General features: G+C 37.1%; 1 protein-coding gene across 1 annotated transcript in view; it reads right to left on the reverse strand.

The window, feature by feature from the left end:
* Positions 1 to 11,630: 11,630 nt before the first annotated feature.
* LYPD6 (LY6/PLAUR domain containing 6) overlaps positions 11,631 to 22,551 on the reverse strand; it is a 28,272-nt gene continuing 17,351 nt past the window's right edge. The window contains exons 3-4 of the mRNA XM_044666593.1: positions 15,071 to 15,201; positions 11,631 to 11,798 (exon numbers count right to left, since the gene is read on the reverse strand). Of these exons, the coding sequence (XP_044522528.1) occupies positions 11,631 to 11,798; positions 15,071 to 15,201 (299 nt within the window). The remainder of the gene's footprint in view (positions 11,799 to 15,070; positions 15,202 to 22,551) is intronic.

Here is a 22,551-nt window from a genome sequence, read left to right on the forward strand (position 1 = left end):
ATGACTTAAAAAAATTTTTTTGTCTTAATATTCTCAATACGTGGTATCTGGTACCTAGTAGGTATATAATAAAGGCCTCTTGATGAATTTATTTACAAAAATGACAGTGTTTTAATCTTAAATATTTCCCCCTCATTGTATAGATTCTTGCCATATCTTTTATCTCAAATGGCCCTGCAGAAATCTCTTGGACACGGTCTCCAAGAGCCTGGAGCCTTATCCTCAAACAACATTAATTCATGCTTTCAGCTGCACATGGAAGAGTGGGATGTTATTCACAACTGCTTTCCTATTAGACCGGAGGAAAGGGACCAAAAAGAGAACCAGGTCAAGGTGGAAAGCAAAGGTATTTATTTGGTCCATTAAGCCACCAGCACAGGTGAATTTTAGAGAGAAGGAAAATTAGGCGGTTCATTTACATGATGGGTCTAACGCATATGTAGACCAAACAGTGAGGCTACTTTGTGGAGAATTAATGTCAGATGGTTTCAGGCCTCCATTTAGTCCCCAAGTTTTTGCTACATTCTAAATGAGCAAAAATCACTACAATCATTTCATAAATGGCACCTTAGCATAGACTACAGAACAACATTGGCCTTTTCCCTATGATGGAGCCCTGGGCCCACACCCAGCAGGAAGACCTCTGCTCCCGACCTTCCAACACACGTCACAAGCCCTACCAGGATCATGCCAGAATCTTTGGTCCATATTGCAGTAGGCAAAAGTGGACTGGGGGAGTGCAAAGGAAGGAGAGAATTTTAAAATATTCCTTTTGCCTTTTAAGCTTAAGTTTCTGGAAACTGCCATTTGCAAGGGAGATTTTTAACTGTGAGGAAGTAATCTTTCAAGAATATCTTCCTGCAGCTATTAAAAAAATTCTTCAAGACATTAAACCTCAGGCTCTCTCTAATGTTCTGCCCTCAAGTGTTATTGACAGGGACTTCATATGCTTTCATCTTTATGGTGCATTGATCAATCTGACCAAAAAGACAAAAAAAAAACAAAACACAAACCATAAGGACTGCAGCAGTCAAGAAGGGATTTTCACGTCTTAATTGCTTTCAGCTTTAGGGATGGGGGAGATGATTTGATACTCTTTAAAATATAAAACAATAAAGGAAATAGGTGATTCAGCTTTCTCTTTAGACAGCTAGGTGAGACAGAGGATCAAGTGCTGGGCTTGGACTCAGACACATATTCTCTGTGAGATCCTGGGGAAGTTAACTTCTCTGAGGCTCAGTTACTTCCTCTGTAAAATCGGGATAGTAATAATAGTGACTTTCACAGAATTCTTGTGAGCATCGATTGAGATAACATGTAAAGTGCTTTGTAAATTTTAAAGCACCATATAAATATCTATTATTATTATTTCTCGGAGCAAGAAAAACACTAAACAATAAGAATTGGTTTTTATTCTGACTGTGCTATTCATTAGCTTCATGACCTTGGGCAAACTACTTAGCTGACCTCCACAGACTCTTCATCTCAAAGAGATGTCCTGGAAAACAACTGTCTGGTTGAGTCAGTCACTCAACTAGCAAATACAAGTGCCTACTATTTGTCTGGCATGGCACAAAGTATTAGAGATACAAAGACAAAAGATATTCCCTGATCTAAAGAATATCGCAGTCTAATGAGGGAGACCACATGTAAACAACTATGTACAAACAAGACAGATACAGAATAAAACTAGGAAAGGGGGAGAAAGAGAGAGAGAGAGAAGGAGAGAGAGAGAAAGGAAGATAGGAGGGAGGGAAGGAAGGAAAGAAAGAAAGAAAGAAAGAAAATAAGAAAGAAAGAAAGAAAGAAAGAAAGAAAGAAAGAAAGAAAGAAAGAAAGAAAGAAAGAAAGAAAGAAAGAAAGAAAGAAAGAAAGAAAGAAAGAAGGCAGAGAAGGAGGGAGGGAAGGAAGGAAGGAAAGAGAGGGGAAGGAAGGGAGATCATAAATTTGGCATCTTAAAATCATATTTGAATACTGACTTTACTATTTACTATTTGCATTACTTTGGATAAAGTGGTAGAATGAAAAGGGAGTTAGAAGTGGAGTTAAAAGAGACTCAGGTTAAAATCCTGTATCTCATATTTAGCTCTGTGACCCTTGGCAACTCACTTATAACCTTTATGAGGTTCAGTTTTCATTGTAGTAAAATAGGGATAATGCCTGTGGTGCCTAACTCATAAGGTGATAGTAAAGATAAAATAAAATCATGTATATTTCAAGAGCTTTACAAACCTTAAAATGCTACATTCAGTGATAGTCAATTTTTTTACATTCTTCCCAACCCAGAAATATCCCATTTAATAATCACTTGATATCTAGGTCTCAGGTTCCTCATCTGCAATATGAAGAGGCTGGATTAGCCAGCTGATCCCTAAGGTCATTTGTAGACATTTAGGTGGTTCAGTGGATAGAGCACTGGGCCTGGAGTCAGGATGACCTGAGTTCAAATGTGGCCTCAGATACTCACTAGCTGTGTGGCCCTGGGCAAATCATTTGATCTTTGTTTGCCTTCATCTTCTGGAGCAGGAAATGGCGAACCACTCCAATATCTTTGCCAAGAAAACCCAAAAGGGTTTGTTAAAAAGAGTCAGACACAACCAAATGACAAGGTCCCTTCATTTCTGAATTTTATGATCTTACTTTAGGCAAACACTCTGAATGCTGTCCATGTCAAAGGATGACTGATACCAGAATATAGAAATTAGAAACTCTCACCTAGGAATATCCCTCCAGCCCTGTAACCCCCTTTTCCCCAAAGCGAGTTCCTCCCAGGGTCTCCATTTGATGGAGGGTCCAAGATGACCGTGCTTTGTTCTTCTACTGTCAAATATTGTCTAACTCTGTAGACTTTACCACCATGCCCCAATCAGGAACCTTACACCTATCATCTCTGCAGTTCTCTTTTGTGCTTTCTTCTCTAATTAGAATGTAATTTTTTGAGGGAAGGGATCATTTCTCTTTTCATTTGTATTTTTATGCTGAGAAATTAGGGTGAAAATAAATGTGCCTAGAATATAGTAAACATTATATAATTGTCAACTTATTATAATAACTCATTCACGAATCAATTGCCCCATGATTCCAATTACCATTCTTTCTTACTTTCTTGTCTGAAAAAACAAAACAAAAACCTCCTTCATGATTACCCTTGCCTTCTATCTATTTTCTTCTTCTATTAGAATATTTAATATAAGCTCTTTGAGGGCAGGAACTATCTTTCTCACGTTTATTGGGCTTAACAGTATCAGGTTTAATGAATGATTTTTCATTCATTTACTCACATAAGCATTTTACAGAATTAATATGAGATAATCAATAGAATCTTGAAATAATATTCAAATATTGCTTTTGACCTATTAAAGTTCTGTGACACTGGACGAGATGACTTGGAATCAAGAAAAATTGAGACTGAATCCTGTCTCAAATATTTACTAGCCCTGTGAGCCTAGGCAAGTCAATTAATAGCTCTCAGGTTCAATTTCCTTTTCTATAAAATGGGGATAACAGCATTTGACTCACAGATTGTTCCTAGGATCAGATGAGACAACATATGTAAAGATTTTGCAAATTTGAAAGGACCTAAAAGTTAACAAATTGCTATTTAATCTCTGTGTGCCTCAGGCATTTTCAAGTTCTGTTCTGCTTTGGTGAAGGAAAATTCTCACACTAGGACTTCCTTCATGATAAGGATATCTTAGGTCCTTCTTGTTCATGGGATTTAAGGTTTGCAAAACATTTTACACTCATTAATTTATTTGAGCCTTATAACTTCCCTTCAAAGCAGGAACTAGATGTATTATCCTTTCCATTTTACAGATGAAGAATCTGAGGCTCAGGGAGGTTTAGTGATTTGACCATGGTCACGCAGTTAGAAAATATGAGAGACAAAATATGAACTCAATTTGTTCCTGACTCCATGTCCAGAACTTTTCTAACTTTGCCTCTCAACATGGAGCCGGGGAGGGGGGCCAGATTTAGGTCTCAGCTGAGCCTCAAATACATAGCCACATGTGATTTTTCAAAACTGTTCCAACAGCTGTAACTGTTAAAACTTGCCAGCAGTAAGGCAAAACAATAGAAATCTGCTATTGGGAAATGGTTTAGTTTTAAAATCAGCAGAGGGGTTCTTTTCAACAGCTGCAGAAAATGAAATCCTAGCTGGAAAAATATTTTTAAAAATCTATATTGGTTTTATGCCATGAAATCTCAAGTTATTGCTTTTGAGTTGAAAAAAAAAACTTTTGTTACCAAATATATTCTGGTGGACATGGGGAGTCAGGAGACTTTGGATTTTAGTCTCAATTCTGGCCCTAAGTTGCTTTGTAAATTTACAATACATGACTACTCTGGTCCTTGATTTACTAATTTTATTTACTTTTTGGTCCATGTCTCTGACATCAAGTGTAGGAAACTTATCAATGTACTTTCCTTCCAATTTAAAAATTTGCAACTGTCCTTAACTGAATCTCTTTTAACCAAGAGGTCAAATGACTTATCAAAGGTTAGACTTGAAACTAGATCTTCCTGACTTCACCCCCCCGCCCCACCCCATCACCCTTTCCCATTGAAGAAACAGGTCCTATTTCACAAGGATAGTAGAAGTGCTGTTCTGAAAATGAAAGAAACAAGACACAGTCCTACCCTGGGTTATATGGTAGAGGAATCATGAAAACTTACTGGTTCATTAAATCATTTAAAATGCCAAAGATATAAGATAAACAATTGCTTGAATGCATGGGCTGAGGCAGACATGAATGGGAAATAGACCCTGAACAAGGACACATGTTACAACCAGTGGAAATGTGCATTGGCCATGGGTGGGGGGAGAGCGGGGGGAGAAGGGGAAAGTAGGGGCATAAAGTATGTAAACAGGTTAAAAACAAATATTAATAAATGTCTAATAATAAAAAAAAATAAAAAATAAAATGCCAAAGAGATGCTACTCATTAAAGGGCACCCACAATATATCTTTTTAGAAAAACAAAGAAATCTTTTGTAATGTGAACAATCAACCTGTAATTTATGTATTTTAGTTTAATTTTTTTCATGTATTCCAAAAGCATGATATAAATGCTATAATGAGTTCATATTTATTTTGGAGTTAAAGTGTCACACTGAGGTTTACTAACTAGTTCAATGAGCCTACAACAACAATCCTATGAGACAATTATTTCAGGGTTTATTATCACTATTTTCAGATGAGGATACTGAGGGTTAAGGAATTTCATAGATCATAGTTACAAAACTGGAAGGGGCCACAGAAGGCCATCTGGTCAACCCCCTCATTTGACAGATGAGGACACTTCATTTCAGGAAATTTAAGTGATTTGCCCAGTCACACAGGTAAATATGGCAGAATCATGCCCACCATCGAAAAGCAATAAATGTCACAGCTAAGATTCAAACACAGGTCTCCTGACTCCACATGCAATATATATTTTTTATTATACCAGGGAATCTTTATTTTGTTATTGTCCATTTGTTTCAGTCATGTCTGGCTTTTGATGACCTCATTTGAGGTTTTCTTGGCAAAGACACTACAGTGATTTGCCATTTCCTTTTCCAGTTCATTTTACAAATGAGAGGCAAACAGGGATAAATGACTTGCCCAGGGATACACAGCTAGTAACATCTAAGGTCAGATTTGAACTCAGGAAGATGAGTTTTTCCTAACTTGAGGCCCAGCTCTCTATCATCTGTGCCATCTAGCTACCCAACATCTCTAGAGTTCTATACTAATATTGCTTTTCAAAATGCAATATAAAATTTTAAGAAACATTAGCCTCCAAAATCAATGTCTCCAGGTATAACTTCTATGTAAATAGTATTTCCCTGCAAGTTTTAAATGGATTTTACATTTATGATCTTTAGTAGAATGTAAGTTCCCTGAGGGCAAGAATTATTTCTGTTTTATCTTTTTACTCCCAGGGCCTGAGTACAGTGCTTTGGACAGAGCAGACTTTTAAGAAATATTGGTCGAATAGGATTTAATGGGAGATAAGGGATAACCAGGATTTGTTAGAAAGATGAATAGTTCTAAGATTTCAATTCGCCTTTTTTACCAAGTTGGTTGTGTATACATTTTCCACATTGCCTTTTACCTCCCCACTCCTCCCTAGAGACATACAAACTCAGAAGGAAATCTTTCAAGGTGACTAAAGGAGAAACAAATGGTGGTCCAGTAGAATTGGTAGCCCTCCCACGTATTTTCTGCTCACTCAAGATGCTTGCTTTTTAAGAGAGGCAATAGCTACTTCTCCATGGAGAAACTCAATAAATTCTGTTCCAGGAGTAAAAGGAGCAAGACATTGGTAGAAAACTCATAAGTGAGTTGTGATCCATTCTTACCTGAGGGTCACTTGAGCATTCTCAAGGATATTGGGGGATATCTTGGCTCCCATCCACTAGCAACTCCTTTCACTCTTGTGTTCCTTACTGAGTTACTATTCTGAAGAATATGCTCTAAAAAGCATTTAATTAGATTAAAGGTAATAAAAATAGAAGCATTATTCCCTTGTGACATAGGCCATCCATTCACCAGGCTTGGATCATGTGGGACCCAGCATCTTCTTTACTGGGCTAGGTACAACCAAGTTCCTTTGGCATGCTAGTGTCATTGTTTTATAGCATGCATTCAGCTTTTTTGTTTGTTTAAATCGGGAACCAAGACAGCTGTCAACAGTACCAGTCCTTACAATTTGGGACCCAAAGCTCAGTGGCTCAGGATGGGTTTAGTGAAGATTAGGACTTTTGCCCAGAAAAGGTTTCTATCTTTGAAAAGGGCTGGGTTCAGATAAAAAAAATGGAGTGTGGTCTAGGCTTTTTGTTACATGAAAGTAAATGCTTCCATTTTTATTACCTTTTATATGATTAAATTATCTTTAGTGACTGTCCTTGGGAGATGACTCATTGAGATACACAGCATAGTGAATAGGAATGCCCAGTAGATGGGGATGATGATATCTCTCAACATTCCCAAGGCTTATCAAAAGATTTGAATCTCAGCTCTCTCATTTTGTGTTGTTCTTCTCTTTTTATCTTGGTTCTTTAATAATGAGAACAGGTCTATATGGCCCTGGTTTGGGTGGTTTTGATGGTGACATTCACATCTTAAAACCATGAAGAATATAATCAAATTCCCCCCAAATTTTTTCATTTCCTTCATTGGTTGGGGGGAAAGGGTATGGTATGGTCATTATTATTACTCCCTGTTGCATAGGGAAGTTCCAAGGAATGGCATATGCTTTTTTTTTTATTTAAACCCTTAACTTCTGTGTATTGGCTCCTAGGTGGAAAAGTGGTAAGGGTGGGCAATGGGGATCAAGTGACTTGCCCAGGGTCACACAGCTGGGAAGTGTCTGAGGCTGGCTTTGAACCTAGGAACCTCCCATCTCTAGACCCATCTCTCAATCCACTGAGCTACCCAGCAGCCCCTGGCATATGCTTTCTATTTGATCAATATGGATACAACTGATTGTAAAAGTAAAGGAGGAACAATTATATTTTTAATAGCAGATAAAAGTTCTAATATTGGAATTAGGAAGACATGGATTCAAATCTCACCTCAGGTTCTTATTAGCTTTGTGAACCTGGGCAAATCAGTGAACTTGAAAGCAATAGCACCTGCCTCATAGGGTGGTTATGAGAATTAAGCAGAATAATGTACAGACCTTGCAAACTCTAAAGGTTAATAAAAATGAGGACAAATATGTTCTAGGGAAAACCAGTTGTGGGCCTAATTGGAGAACCATCTGTTTCAATAGCCCATAAACTCTTTGTCCTTTGAATTTCTAAAACATATTGTCTGTGTGGCTTACTCAATACGTACACTGGCATTGCCTTTTTATGCACCTATTGTTTTATCTCTCTAACTGGAGGCTGATGTAGTGATGATAAGGACCTTTTGGACTCTTCAACATCTTCTCCTTAAATGTCTCGAGAAGATTATTGTACAAAGTGGGGCGCTCAACACATATTTGATGATAGCTTGCTTGATGTATTTATAGATGAGAGCTGAAATGCACTTAAAATCTTTATTTCATCCATTTACAACATGTACAGTATTTACAAAATTTAGATATCCATCACACCCATTTTGAAATGAGAATACTGTGGAGAATCTAAAAATAAATATATGGCATACAGGGATTAAATACACATGATTGCTCTTTGTACTTCATGCAGTTGCTGATGGTGGCATTTTCTAAGAGAATTAATGTGGTGGAAAGGCCAGACTAGCAATGTGCCTTTCACATGGATGACCCCTCCTTTGGCTGGCTACTCTAGGTTGCAGGTAAGGCCTGGAATGTACAGTGATTCTTATGTACAGAAGAAAACGTGACCCATTCCAATGGGCTCACATAGTAACAAGTTTTCACAACTGTCAGTAAACCCTGGCTTGGAAATTTTGTTCAAGTCCTTGGACTGGACCACCAGACTAATAGATCCTGTAGCAAGGCAGGCCTTTGTGGGATCACTTTGGTCAGTGGGGACCAACATTTGTGTTTTTGCCTCTTACTCAAAGGGCCATGCATTACTTTAAAAGGAATCAATGGGGAGAGAGAGAAAGAGAGAGAGACCCATGCATGCAAATCTATTTGTGGACATGAAGGATATCAATACCTCCATTATGTTTTATAGCATCTTTAGTAGCAATGTCAAAATGTCACCTCTTTCAGTAATAGAAATGAGGCAGATGTAGAGAAAGAAGCGAATGGTCAGGCCAGAGTTCTTGATTGATGACTACCTGCCTGAGCAGGGTTCTATGACTTCCACAAAGCAGGTTGGCAAACATCCATGATGGCGGGCCATTGGGCAGAGTTTCCAAGGAGTGGCTAGTTCATCACTGTTTCCCTCCACATTCTCATATGGCGAGACTTCAAGGATGTGTGATTTAATTAGTGTCCCCTCTTCCAATGGAGGTCACACCTTCTTCAAGACATAACTGATAGACTTATCCCATTTATATGCATATAAATGGGATAAGTCTATCAGTTATAAGTCTATCATATATAGATAAGTCTATATATATATATATATATATATATATATATATATATATATATATAAATGGGATAAGTCTATCAGTATATATACCTAAAACTGCAAAGAGTTAGGTCATCCCATAGCCTATTGAGCAAAAATGCCTAATTATACTCTGAGGTAGTGTGATGTTGTGAATAAACTTCTGTGACCTCCAGAGACGAGCTCTTGGAACTGTCCCCATCACTCTGATGGGGACTCCTCTAGAAGCCAGATTAAATCAAGCCACTTTAATGTGAATTAGAGAGCCCTTGTTTTAGCAAATCCATTGACACTGAACATTAAGGACTCTATTCCTCCAGTTTACATCATGGTCTCTAGGGTACCTTTCAGTGTAAACATTCTTTGGCTCTTTGCCATGATTCAATTGAATGACTTTCTCACTTGCCTCAAGTCTATGTTAAGTGTTGAGCTATAAAGCCAACATCTCTTTTTAAAGAGAACATCCAGAGGCAGTGTCCCAAGGCCCTAAATTTTGACTAGTCAGCTCTGTGTTATATCATAGAATTATAGATCTAGAGCTAGGTGGAATTTCAGAATTTATCTAGTCTAACTTCAAAATTTTTAGAGATGAGGAGATTGAGGTCTATGGAAATTATGTGACTTGCCCAAGGTCACATTGAGGTCTATGGAAATTATGTGACTTGCCCAAGGTCACATTGAGGTCTATGGAAATTATGTGACTTGCCCAAGGTAATAATCACCGGAGGCAGAGTTTTGAACTCGGGTACTCTGACTCCCAAGCTAGTGTTCTTTCCATTGTACTACATTGCCTCCTTATTCTGGATTAAAATTCCACATGGTATTGTTAGGACTTTATACTCAAGAGATTCCTCCTATGCATACTAGAATGAAGTATTTTAAAGTTATTTTCAGAGACACCCCCTCAGCTGTGGCACTTGGACCCTGTTGCCATTTCCCTCTTCATTAGCAGTGGCTCCATCCTGTTTCATTGTGTACTCTCAGTGTGAATCTACGCAGAAACTCAGGACAATAATGGTTATTTTGTACAAATACTCCTAGAGCAACCCTGCTGAGGGAACCATACTGCAATATCTTTTGGGATAAAAACACTTTTAACTCATGCAACACAAGGCAACTTGTTTTGTTTTGCTTTGTTTAGCATTGGTGCAAAGGATTATTGATGATTTTCAACAAAAATATATTACAAGTTTTACTGCTCTTTAAAAATAACTTCTCTCTGAACATGGTCTGAACAATGGATTTTTATAATACATTATCATTTTTAGTTATGTTATAGAAAAATAAATATTGTATAAATGATTTACAAGAAAAAAGAAAAATAGCAACATAGGATGTCAAAAATATAGCTAAAGATGGTGAAAACTTCACCTTCTACCTCAGGAGCAAATACTCTCACAAAATGAGAGTTTGCAATTGCTAAGGCCCCTTTAACTTTTCTCACATAGCACCTTTTTTCTTTTCCTACTCATACCCGCTTTTTCTTCCTTGCCTCCCAGGCCATAGATATCAACCAATGATTCTGTCCCAATGCTTGATTATTTTACTAGAAATTCCCTGTGAGGATAATGGGAATTCATTAGCAGAAGAATTACGGATAGAAAGATGAATCCACTGATATTTCACTGGCTCTAGTCTCTCCATGGGTAGAGGAGAGGGATGACTAAGCCCCTTCTTGGGTTCAGAGGGAATGGTTCCAACCTCCAAGCTCCTCCTTACTTCAACCTCATTTCTCCTGGGATAAGAAACAGGAAAAATACCTTGTGGCTTTTCATTCCTGCTCAGAGGAATCCTCCACAGGGACTTCAATTGAAGGGTAGGTTTTAAGCTCATCACGAGTAGGGATTGTTTCATTCTTTGTATTTGTCTCCTCAGTGCCTGGCACATAGTAGGCATTTAATAAATACTTAATCAATCCCTGATGTGACTAAAATGGACAGAAGCTAGAATTCCCATCAACTCCAGACAGAGCCCAATAATCAAGGCCAGGCATAGTCAGAGTAAAAATGTACGATGCAGATATACTGAGGGAGAGCTCTTCTATCAAATCCTCTCCATATACACCAATATCTTCATAATTCTTATTACCTCTCAAAAGGCTGGGCAAGAGAATTCAAAATGAACAGAGATGGACTCGATCCTTAGATAAATCATCTCTGCAGAGTTTTGTGTTTGTTTTCATATAATTCTCCTTTGTGGAAGGTAAAATAACTCTTCCAGATGCCCAATCAAAAAGCTCTTCAGAAACCAAATCCTTTCCATTAAAAATAAAAAGAAAATTATTGACATGAATTTGTGGTTGCATTTAAACAAATATAGAGCCAGATCAGAGAGGAAAAAAAGATTGTGATGCAGAACTCAGATATGCATGCTGGGAGCAGTCTGGTTCGGAAGGGGACTTGGTGTATTCAAGATGATTACAATGGAATAATTTTGTTTCCTAACTTGAAGCAGTAATACTTGATGGGCACGTCCCCAAACACCTAAAGGTCTTAGTGATGGGAACATCTTCAAATATTATCATTTTAAATACGTGCTATAGAGTTAGGGATATATCCTCCTTCTGGATTTGCCTGGTTCGCTAGACAAATGGCACCTCAGAGTCATTAGGAGGTTAATCCCAATAACACACACAGACATGATATTATTACTGACACACGATGGGGGTGCCCAGTTGTCTGGTTGATGGGTGATGTGGTGGCAAATGTTGCATCTGTTTCATTCCGGGGGAGTGGCAAATTACATATATTTCCCTCACAGCAAGAAGTGCAGACCTAGAAGAAAGAAAAAAAAAGAAAGAAAAAGTGATGAGAAGTCATCAAGATGTAATGAGAAGCAGAGCTTTTTAGAACGAAAAATCCAACTCACTGAAAAGATCATTTGAATCCCAAAATGAGAAGGAAAAATGTTCTGGAAACGAAATGGCCAGCCCTTCTTTGGTTGTATTTGATAATATCATCAAGTAGAAAGAACTTTAATTGTAGATGTTAGGGGAATCAGATTCTTCCATTCCTTACAATGTGGTTTTCATGTATAACATCATTGTTTCCATCAGTAAAATGGAGATGTGAATGATTTGACTTTCTTTACCTCTGAGGGGTATTATATAAACTTATTATTATTGTTGTTCACTCATTTCAGTTATGTCTGACTCTGAGCAACCCCTTTGGGGATTTTCTTGGCAAAGATATTGCAGTAGTTTGCCATTTCCTACTCCAGATCATTTTATAGATGAGGAAACTGAGGCAAACAGGGTTAAATGACCTACTTAGGGTCACAATTTTATTTTTTCTAATATAGTATAAATTTTAATGTGTAAATTAGATACCAGTTTATCACCTATTTATTAATGATATAGGTCTTTATATACTAAAATATAAAAAGCTTTAAAAATTATTGCAATAATAGATACAGTGTGAGAAAATATTTGTGGCTTCAAACAGAATCAAATTCAATTCATTTTTTCCTCAAAAGAAAATAAATGGCACTTTTATATACAATGAAATATACAAGCCTGAGAGAGTCTACGTATGATTCAGGTTGAGAGCAAAAATGGGAAAAAACAACAACAAATAAAGCTAATGTGAGGCCAGATCTGAACTGAGGAAGATGAGTGTTCCTGACTCCAGGGCCAGCACACTAGCCACTGTGCTACTTAGCCATACATTATACAAACTAGTCACTCTTAAATTATCTTGAGAAGTTATAGAGTAAAACGCATTTGGCCAAGTAACAATTTTCCCAAGACTGGACAGGACCTCAAATGAATTTTTATTAGAATTAACTAGCTAATTGCCTCCTCCATCATATCCTTTGGGTTCAAGTCTGAAGAAAGACGTCTCCTGCTAGGGTTTACCTCCTGCTTTGTATTTTTTTCCCTTCACCCAGGCATAAAGAATCACCCTGTATAGTGTTCAACCAGTGGAGGAATGTGTTAGGGATGTGCTGGAGATTTTGAATGTTAGGCTTAATTAATGTATTGGTTAATTTTATTGAGCTATCTCCCCTCTTCCTTTCTTCCCCCTCACCCCCTCCACCCCCCCCGGCTGGACAGAGAGCCAGACTTAGAACCTGGAAGACTTGAGTTCAAATCTAGCCTCAGATATACTATATACTGATTGTGTAAGCAAGTTATTTAACCTCTTAGTGCTCTAGACAACTCTTTACAACTGAAGCAGAGAAGGTATTGACCTGAACTGGTAGCAGAAGTTTCTTCATTTGAGAATTCTCTACAACAATGAAAGCACATCTCTAATTCCTATTCCTATAACAAAGGGAGAGAGCAATGTTTGGAAATGATGACATGAAAAAGCAAGAACCAAATATATCAGTAACATTTTCAAAGGCTTTCCTTATAATAGACCTGTAAGGTGTAAGAATTATTATTGGTTCCACTTTATACATAAGGAAATTGAAGCTCAGAAAGCTAAAGTGACTTGTCCATGGTATAGGAGTCAGGATTAGTGACCCAGAGGAGTAACTGGTAGAAGGAGAAGTATGTGATTTCCTTTTTTTTTTGTTTTTGTTTAAAGGTTTGAGGCTTATCTACATATAGATAACAAATCCAGACACTCTACTACTAAGACTATCTCATTTCCTTCTTTAAACACCCATCAAACTGCCCTTCTGTGACTTTTCCATCCTCTTCTTGCCTTCAGGGCTACACTAGATATTCATTTTAAGTCAATTCATTTGAGTAAAATGGTAGAGGCAAGAGATTTAGATAAGTAAATAGTGTGGTATGTCCTGGACCCTTTTTTAGGGAGAGCTTTAACTATAAACCTATCCACCTGGGATGGGTCCATGTGGCTGGCGGCAGTAGTAACCATACTTAAAGAGTTAGCGGGTAATTCTCAAATAAACACTCGAAGATAGAAACTGGCTTCTCTTTTACCCAAAACAACCAGACTCTGTACTGAGTAAAAAGACATCAAAAGTTATACTAGCTGGGAATTTCCACAAAGTTTTCCCTTTGTCCTTTTTTTTTTTTCTGGCAACTTAAATAAAGTCCTTCTAGGAAGGAGCTGCCAACCCAACAAATATATTTATTTACCAGTTATATATTTTCAAAGATTTGAAGACACTATTTGATGACTCCCTGGCTTCCTTCAAGTGTAAGAATGAAATTTGGGAGATGCCATCTTTAAGTATATATATGTATTTTCTATGGACACGTGGAAATTATCAAACTACATTTCCCGTGGTCCAACGGGTTTCTGTTTCCAATTTTGGGCGTGGGGACGCCTACGTCTCCACGCGGAGAACAGTTTAAATCTCCTGGGTTAGGAGGGAGTGGCCCTCTTGGCCAGCAGACTCAGGAAGAGACGGGAGGTAATAATGGCTGGAGTGGTAGTTTTGAATTCTTACAAGTGCATGGTCTAATGATTTTATCTATCAGCATGGCTTTAATTAAATTACTAATTTATATTATTATTTCAGTCATAATTATTTTTTATCTTTATACAAGTTCCAACTCAAATCTCGCCTTCTGAGAGAAGCCTTTCCCAGCTCTTCTTAATTCTAGCACCTTCTCTCTTAATTATTTCCTATTTATTCTGTATATAGCTTTTTTGTACATATTTGCTCGGCATCTCCACCTTTTGATTGTGAGCACCTTGAAAGTAGAGAGAGACTGCCTTTTGTCTCTTTTTGCGGACCTAGTTTTAGGAACCAACATGTTAGTTGGTTATTAGACAATTAAAAAACATTTATTGACTGCCTGATTGACTTTAGTGTTTATCTTGGGCTCCCTTTTCACTCTGTCCCTTGGTATATGAAGGTAAAGCTGGAGAAGGAAATGGCAAACTACTCCAGGATCTTTGCCAAGAATACTCCAAAGCGGGGCACAAAAGGTCAGTCACAATTGAAAAAAAATGACTGAACATATGAGTGTAAGCAGGAGAGTTCACTTCCTTGGATAGGGAGAATAAAGACAGCTTAAGGAAGTAACTTACTGGGCTCTGGGGAGATACCTGTGGCCAAAACCTAAACTATGACTCTAGAATTCCATCTGATTTGCACCAATCTCATTCTTCTCATCCCTTACCTTGTGTCCTTCTTGTTCTAAGTCTACGCAGCCAGTAGACAAGCACTCCTCCAGAGGCACACAACGTTTGGTGACTGATATGCTGTTTCCAGTGTTTTCCATGATGTGCTGAGTGTAGCAGTATCTGGTCTCTGTCCGACAAAGAAAATATGTTTTTATTTGAGAATGGAAAAGCCAGTTCAATTTTCCTAAGAGTAAAAGTCTCATGTACACATGACAAGGAGGAGACATATTTTCATCTCAATGAAAGGGACATTAATCTCAATATGCATATACCAACACATTTTATCTATTCATTTTCAACATCTCTATATTTTTATCCAGTCCCATTTACTTTCTGTGTCAGTTTCTTCTTGGGTACATGATGGCATTCCAAAAAGCACGAATCTATGTTTCTTCAGTAACCTTAATCTAGTAAGGGTGTTATTCTTACTGTCAGAAATAGAGATGTCTTTCCTCTATTGTTTTTTCCCCTTCTTTTAATGGATGATAATGTAGGGACGCCAAGTGATAAGGACTTTCAAGAGGATGGAAAATTCAATTCAAATCATCATTTATTAAGAGACTACAATTTTTAAGGTATGAGTCAACTTGGTATAACAGATAGAAGACTTATAAATTCATAGGCCTGGGTTCAAATCCCATTTCTGACACATACTGCCTGTGTTACCCTGTTACATAGCCTCTTATTGATCTAGACAACTAGATCAAAGATATCGGTTATTAATTTTGTATCATGGACCCCTTTAGCAGTCTGGTGAAGTTCATGGACCCTTTCTCAAAGGAATGTTGTTTCAATACATAAAATAAAATATATATGATTACAAAGGAAACCAATTATATTGAATTATAATTATCCATATACTTTTTTAATTTAAATTTTTTAAATTATTATTGATTTAATTAATAAAAATAAAAAATTAAATTTTAATTTAAAAATTGCAATCACCCTGAAGTCTATCCACAGAACCTTGAGGGTTTGTGGAGGCCAGATTAAGAACTTCTGAACTAGAGAACAAGTGGTACACCAGGCCTCAAACTTTATTGGGAAAAGGAGTTTCCTCGTTTAAGTAGTTTGCTATACCAAGGAGATCACAGGACCAGCCCCTCAAAATGTGGAAGATATTCTCAGAGGGCTAGGGAGGCCCAGCCTTGTGATTTAATTAGGATAAAAAATGAACAGTGTGGAAACTCCTACCACTGATGAGTCTTTGACTATCATCTTAAGAGAGCTGCCTGAAGCATTAAGAGGCTAAGTGGCTAACTCTTGGTCATATAACTTATCAAGTATTAGAGGCAGGATGTAAGCCCAGATCTTCCTAGGTGTATAGTTACCCACTATACCAGGTTGAGGACCCAAAGTCAGAAATGAAATAAAGTCCCTATCCTCAGGGAGCTTATGTTCTACTACTGGAAGACAACTTTTTTAACTCAACAGATATGTAAATACAAGATAATTTTTAAAGGGAGGCAGGGCTAACAACTAATATTCTGAGACATATTTGAGAAACACAGGGCTAACTTCTCTAAAGTCTGAGAAACTAGATTAAATATGTCCTTCTGGTACATGGAATCCATAGAAGTTGGAGACAGAATAAAGTAGCATTTATTCTCATTATATATCACATACATACTTATATATATATATACACTTATGATACATAATACATAATATATAAAACTCAGCATTAAGAAGAATTTTCCTTAGGCACAAGAAAAACTTTCTTAGCAATGAAGTTGCCTAGATGCGAATATGGTTTAAAAAGGAAAACTGAAAAACAAAAATCAGTTTAGGGTTTCTTTAAAAAACTAGGAGAATATGCTATCCACATCCAGAGAAAGAACTGTGGGAGTAGAAACACAGAAGAAAAGCAACAGCTTGATCACATGGGTCGATGGAGCTATGATTGGGGATGTAGACTCTAAACCATCACTAGTGCAAATATCAATAATATGTAAATAGGTCTTGATTACACATATAAAACCCAGTGGAATTGCTCATTGGCTATGGGAGGGGGGTGGGAGGAGGGGAGGGAAAGAACACGATTCATGTAACCACAGAAAAATATTCTAAATTAATTAATTAAATAAACTTAAAAAAATACAAAAAATACAAAAATTAAAAGGAAAATCCAAAATACAAAAACTAGGGAAATATCTCTAAGATGGGTCCAATTCCATGCTGAATAACTCCCAGTGAGACCTTGGGGGGCTAAATAATGGTTTGTAAATTTTCCTCTGGTTCTTGCTATATACCCAAGAAGGAAGTATAATTTTCTCCATTTTCCAGATGGACAAAATGAAGCTTAGAAAAGCTAACTCAATTGCCTAAATCTCCAGAGCCGATACCTGCTGGAGACAGGACTAGACCTCAAATCTTCTGGGTCCAGCCCACCTTCCTTTGTACCATGGGACCTCTCTCTCTGCATGAAGGCATCATGATAAATTAGATAATCTTTTAATGTACCTCCAGGGCTTGCAAGTCTGTGAAAACTCTAGGCATTGTGAAACATCATAGAGATGTTTAAATGTAATTTAAAAGGTAAAGAAAGAAGAGGGTTTCAGAGAAGAATTCTAGAAGGCCTCTAGGCAGTATCCAACATCTCAGGCCTCAGTTTTCAGGTCTAAAAAATAGTAAATAATTCTTAAGAGGCGTCATTGTGCCATTTCTCCACTCTATCTTGGATACACCTATGCATACTTTATACATGTTAGGCATTCAGTGGCTAATACAGAATTATGACCTACTATGATGTTATTTATTGGGCAATAAAAAACCCCACCAGGCTCTGTCATCATTTTGGCATCTTGTAACTCAAGAAGTAATAACATTTAAGGCAAGAGAGCTTGAGCATTTCAGATGTTGGTTATGAGCCAACACACACCACCTTTATGCATTTTTTTGAACCATGAAAATATAGGGATCTTAATAAGATTTCTAGGCTTTATCAGTGAAGAAGTACATGAAGGTTCTCTGGTTTAATGAGACGGAATTTGCCAATGTTGCCAGAGTGCACATGTATAGTTACTCTGTGTTCAGGGAGACTCCATTTTTCAGGAATAGTTTCATGGGAACCAGTTCTCTGTACCTTTATTTTCCTAGACTCACTGCATCATAGATTTAGAATTTTAAGGGATCATTTAGTAATAATATTAATAATAACAATGATGATTCTTAATATAAACATATAAATATAGTATTTATAATATATCATAGTGTTATATATTAAATATATAAACATGCATAACTATATGCTTTATAATAATAATTAAGAGTAGTAGTAGTAGTAATAATAATTAACATTTATATAGTGCTTTAAGGTTTACAAAGAGTTTTACATATACAGAAGAGAACCTAAAACCTAGAAAGCTTAAAGTGATTTGTCCAGGGCTTTAAGTGGTAGGAGCCAGGATTCAAATTGAGGCCCTCCAATCATTTTCCATTGCACAAATGAAGCTTTTTTTGGAAGGAAGATGAGTGAACAGAGTTGCTACCAAAAGAAACTGGAAATGGCACAGCTGAATATTCTTGACCCAAAGCCTTTACAATATTTTATAAACACTAGCATGACCTATTTCCTTTTTGGAGAAGAGAGAGGCAACAGTTCCCTTTGAGGCAGAGGGAGGACATTCTCTCTTGTAGGTTATTATTTAGTGTAGTGGGAATGATTTTATTGAATAGGTCCCACTGACCAGTAAGCATTAATATGCCTGCTAGAGGGAACCCTTGACTATTCACTAGGACAGGCCCAAGCCTCACAAAAGCTCTTGGCAATGAGGCAAACCTCCCATTCCTTTACTTTCAAATGCTCAATCAAGACAATTTAAAAAAAAAAAAAAAGGAATGTTCTTATCTCCCACACTCACCTCATTTGGCCAAGGAAGGAGCCAGATAACTGGAAGCAGCTGGTTGGGGTTTTACTGCTTCAAAAGTAAAGATAAACTGCTGAGATAAGATCTCATCTAGGGTGCAGGTAAATCACTTTATGACTTCAATTTTATGAATCAGATATGTTCTCTAAACAATGAATTATCTTAGTTGTTTTTTTTTAAACCCTGGTACTTTTCGGTGTATTGTCTCATAGGTGGAAGAGTGGTAAGGGTGGGCAATGGGGGTCAAGTGACTTGCCCAGGGTCACACAGCTGGGAAGTGGCTGAGGCCGGGTTTGAACCTAGGACCTCCTGTCTCTAGGCCTGACTCTCACTCCACTGAGCTACCCAGCTGCCCCTATCTTAGTTTTAAAGCAGTTTTAGGGTGACAAAGATTTGTTCTATCTAGACATAACTTTCCGTTTACGCTTTTCCCCTTAGCAAAAGCTACTTAATGGCCTTCTTGGTAAGATTATTCCATTGAAAGGAATATAAGATGCATCAATGAATAAAAATGTCTGCTGAGTTTACCCTTGGTAAGAGCTAAGACCCAGTTCCAACAATAGAAAGGATGGTCCTTGTTCAAATCCCCATTTGGGAAGGTTCACTTATGAGTTTTTTGCAAGAATTATTATTTTTTTTTTAATCAGGCTCCTGCAAATTCAATTAGCACAAGTATGATGAGAAAACCTAGAGTCAGTGAGAGCTCACTCCTGAAGCACTGGCCGTCCCACATTCTTTCCACTTCTCTCACCCAAATAATGCTACGTTTGGGAGTGCATCTCTACTGGCTCTGCTTCCTGTTTGGAAGGAATCAACTAGCCTTAATTCTCTGACAGTGATTTCCTTGCAAAACTCATTCAGACACTAAGTATCAAAATTGTGAGTGGACTCCAATGTTGGCAAATGCTGACCATCAGCTGCAGAACACTATTCACCCTTTATCTTGATAGTCCTTGAGTTAGTCTTGAGGTTATATGAGAAAGGATCTCCTTGATAACTCCAGGTAAAAGGATTTCAAAGGCTTTGTTTTAAAGATAACAGGTGGCTTTGAATTTCCGCCACTAAAGTCCCATATTCTTGTAAATACATAATATTCCCACAGGTTGTGAAACAAAAATCATTTGCTCTGAGCTTCACAGAAATTGTACCAAAAGCAGATCCAGGAAAGATTGTTCAATGAATTATTTATTGAGAAAAACAGAAACATGATTTTCATCGAGCTTCTACACACACATGTTCAGAGACATCACATTTCCATTAATGTTCATATCCAAGTTCTGAAATGGAAAACCATTTAAGGCTGTGATGTGGAGTCATTATTTGGCAGGTAGTAGCACTGGTTTCTTTTGACCATTAACATTCAGCTCCTCATAATGGGTATCTGTGTTTTTATGCTACTTTGCTTACACAGGATTGATAACATTATTCTAAAAAAAAAAAATGAACAAATCACATTCAAAGAGGTTTCTTTCGAGTTGGTTGAGAATGCAGATTGCTTTTTTCTTACAGAGCTATGGTATTTGAATTCTTTTTTTATTTTTTTTAAACCCTTACCTGCTATCTTAGAATCCATACTAAGTATCAGTCCCAAGACAGAACGGTAAGGGCTAGGCAGTTGGATTTAAGTGGCTTGCAAATGGTCACACGGTATCTGAGGCAAGATTTGAACCTAGAACTTTCTGTCTCTAGGCCTGGCTCTCTATCCACTGAGTAGTGCTGTCCCTGATATTTGAATTTTTAGGAATACGTCCATTAACTGAAGAGATGTCAAGGAGAAGCTTGCCATTTGAAAGATAAGAGACTAAGAGGAGATATATTTTGAAAGTTTATAGTGAGTGAATCTTTAAAAAAAATACATGAAAGATGAAAGTCTTTCCTTGGTACATCTATAACCAATTTATGTAGCTTGAAGTGGAAGATAATTAAAAGTTCGACATTACTATTTCTTCTTCCTCTAGCTTTTTGCTCTTGTTCTACATGCGATTTCTTTAATTTATGGGACATCACTATGTTGCCTAGGGTCACAGAGCCCACATGTGTTAGAGGGAGGAATTGAATTCATTCTTCCTGACTTCAAGTTTTCTCTTGACTATCATACTGGCTTTCCTTCCCTACCTGAAAAAGTTTCAAGATCATATTTTAAAAGTTGAGAGTTCAAAGTAACAAAAAACCAATTGCTGAATGAGCTACTTCATTGGAAGACTACTTAGTACAGTGTCTGGCATATAATAGGTGCATAATAAATACTTGTTGACTGTTTTTTCCTGGGAATGATCACACATTCTCTCATCACATTCTCTGTCTGTGTTTGAAAGACAAGGATCGGTCCTTTTCCACTCTTGGAACTGTCTTTGCTCTTACCAAGGGTATACTCAGAAGATGTTTTTATTAGTTGTTGCATCTTAAAATCTCATTCAATGCAATAATCTTACCAAGAAGTTAATTAAGCAGCTTAATTAGGTAATTCAGCAACCTAAATTCTTGGTTATTTCAGTTACTACTCTTTAACATTCTAGCAAGATATCTTTAGCTCTCTTTCTTCATAGTAGAAAACTTTTCATTTCCTTTTTAATAGTCTATAATAGGTATCTTTTCCATCCCAGTTAAAATTCTCGTATAAAGGCTAATAGAAGATGAATCTAAATTTATTTTCAACATTTGTGCATGGATTCCCAAAGAAATTGTTAAAAATTTGACTTTCAAATCAATAAAACTAACTTGCTGAAGCAGTCACAGATTGCTCACTCATGTAAGAAATTCCCCACGGCAGATATTAAAAAGTAAAAATTAACTGTTAGAGTACTTGACTAAATCACAATTGTGCTATGATTTCTTGAGATTCTCAGCCTTTTGTAAGGAATTTACAAAATATTTTATCTTTCTACTGACTTGTGAAAGAAAATCACAAATTTCAATCAAGGAAAGAGTCAACACTGGAAACAGGAGAGATCCTGGGTTCAAATGTGACCTCAGATACTTCCTAGCTGTGTGACCCTGGGAAAGTCACTTAACCTTCATTGCCTAGCCCTTACTGCTCTTCTGCCTTGGAACTAATACTTAGTATTGATTCTAAGATGGAAGGTAAGGGCTTAAAAATAAAATAAAATAAAATAAAATAAGGTAAAAGGATTAAAAATTATAAAGAAAAAATGGGGTTCTCACTAAGGACTAAATGAGGCAGAGAGTAAAAAGTACATTGACCTGGTAGTCATGAGCCTGGATTTCTACTAGCTGTAGCTTTGATCAAGTCACTTAATCTCTTTAGTTGTCTTCAGTTTCCTTGTCTATAAAATGTTTGGGGAAGAGGAAAAAAAGTTTGAATTAGATTATCTCTCCTTTTTTGTTGTTGTTCAGTCCTTTCAGTCATGTCCAACTCTTAATGACCCCATTTGCGGTTTTCTTGGCAAAGATCCTGGAGTGGTTGCCATTTACCAAATTCTCCAGCTCATTAAAATAACAACCCTTATCTTCTGTTTTAAAATTGATCATTTCTAGGGCAGAAGAACAGTAAAAGGCTAGGCAGTTGGGGTTAAGTGACTAGCTAGCCATCTAGGGAGTGTCTGAGGCCAAATTTGAACCGAACCCAGGACTTTGAGCCTCCAGACCTG

The sequence above is a fragment of the Gracilinanus agilis genome, chromosome 3 (assembly GCF_016433145.1).
Source record: "Gracilinanus agilis isolate LMUSP501 chromosome 3, AgileGrace, whole genome shotgun sequence".
Lineage (NCBI taxonomy): Eukaryota > Metazoa > Chordata > Mammalia > Didelphimorphia > Didelphidae > Gracilinanus > Gracilinanus agilis.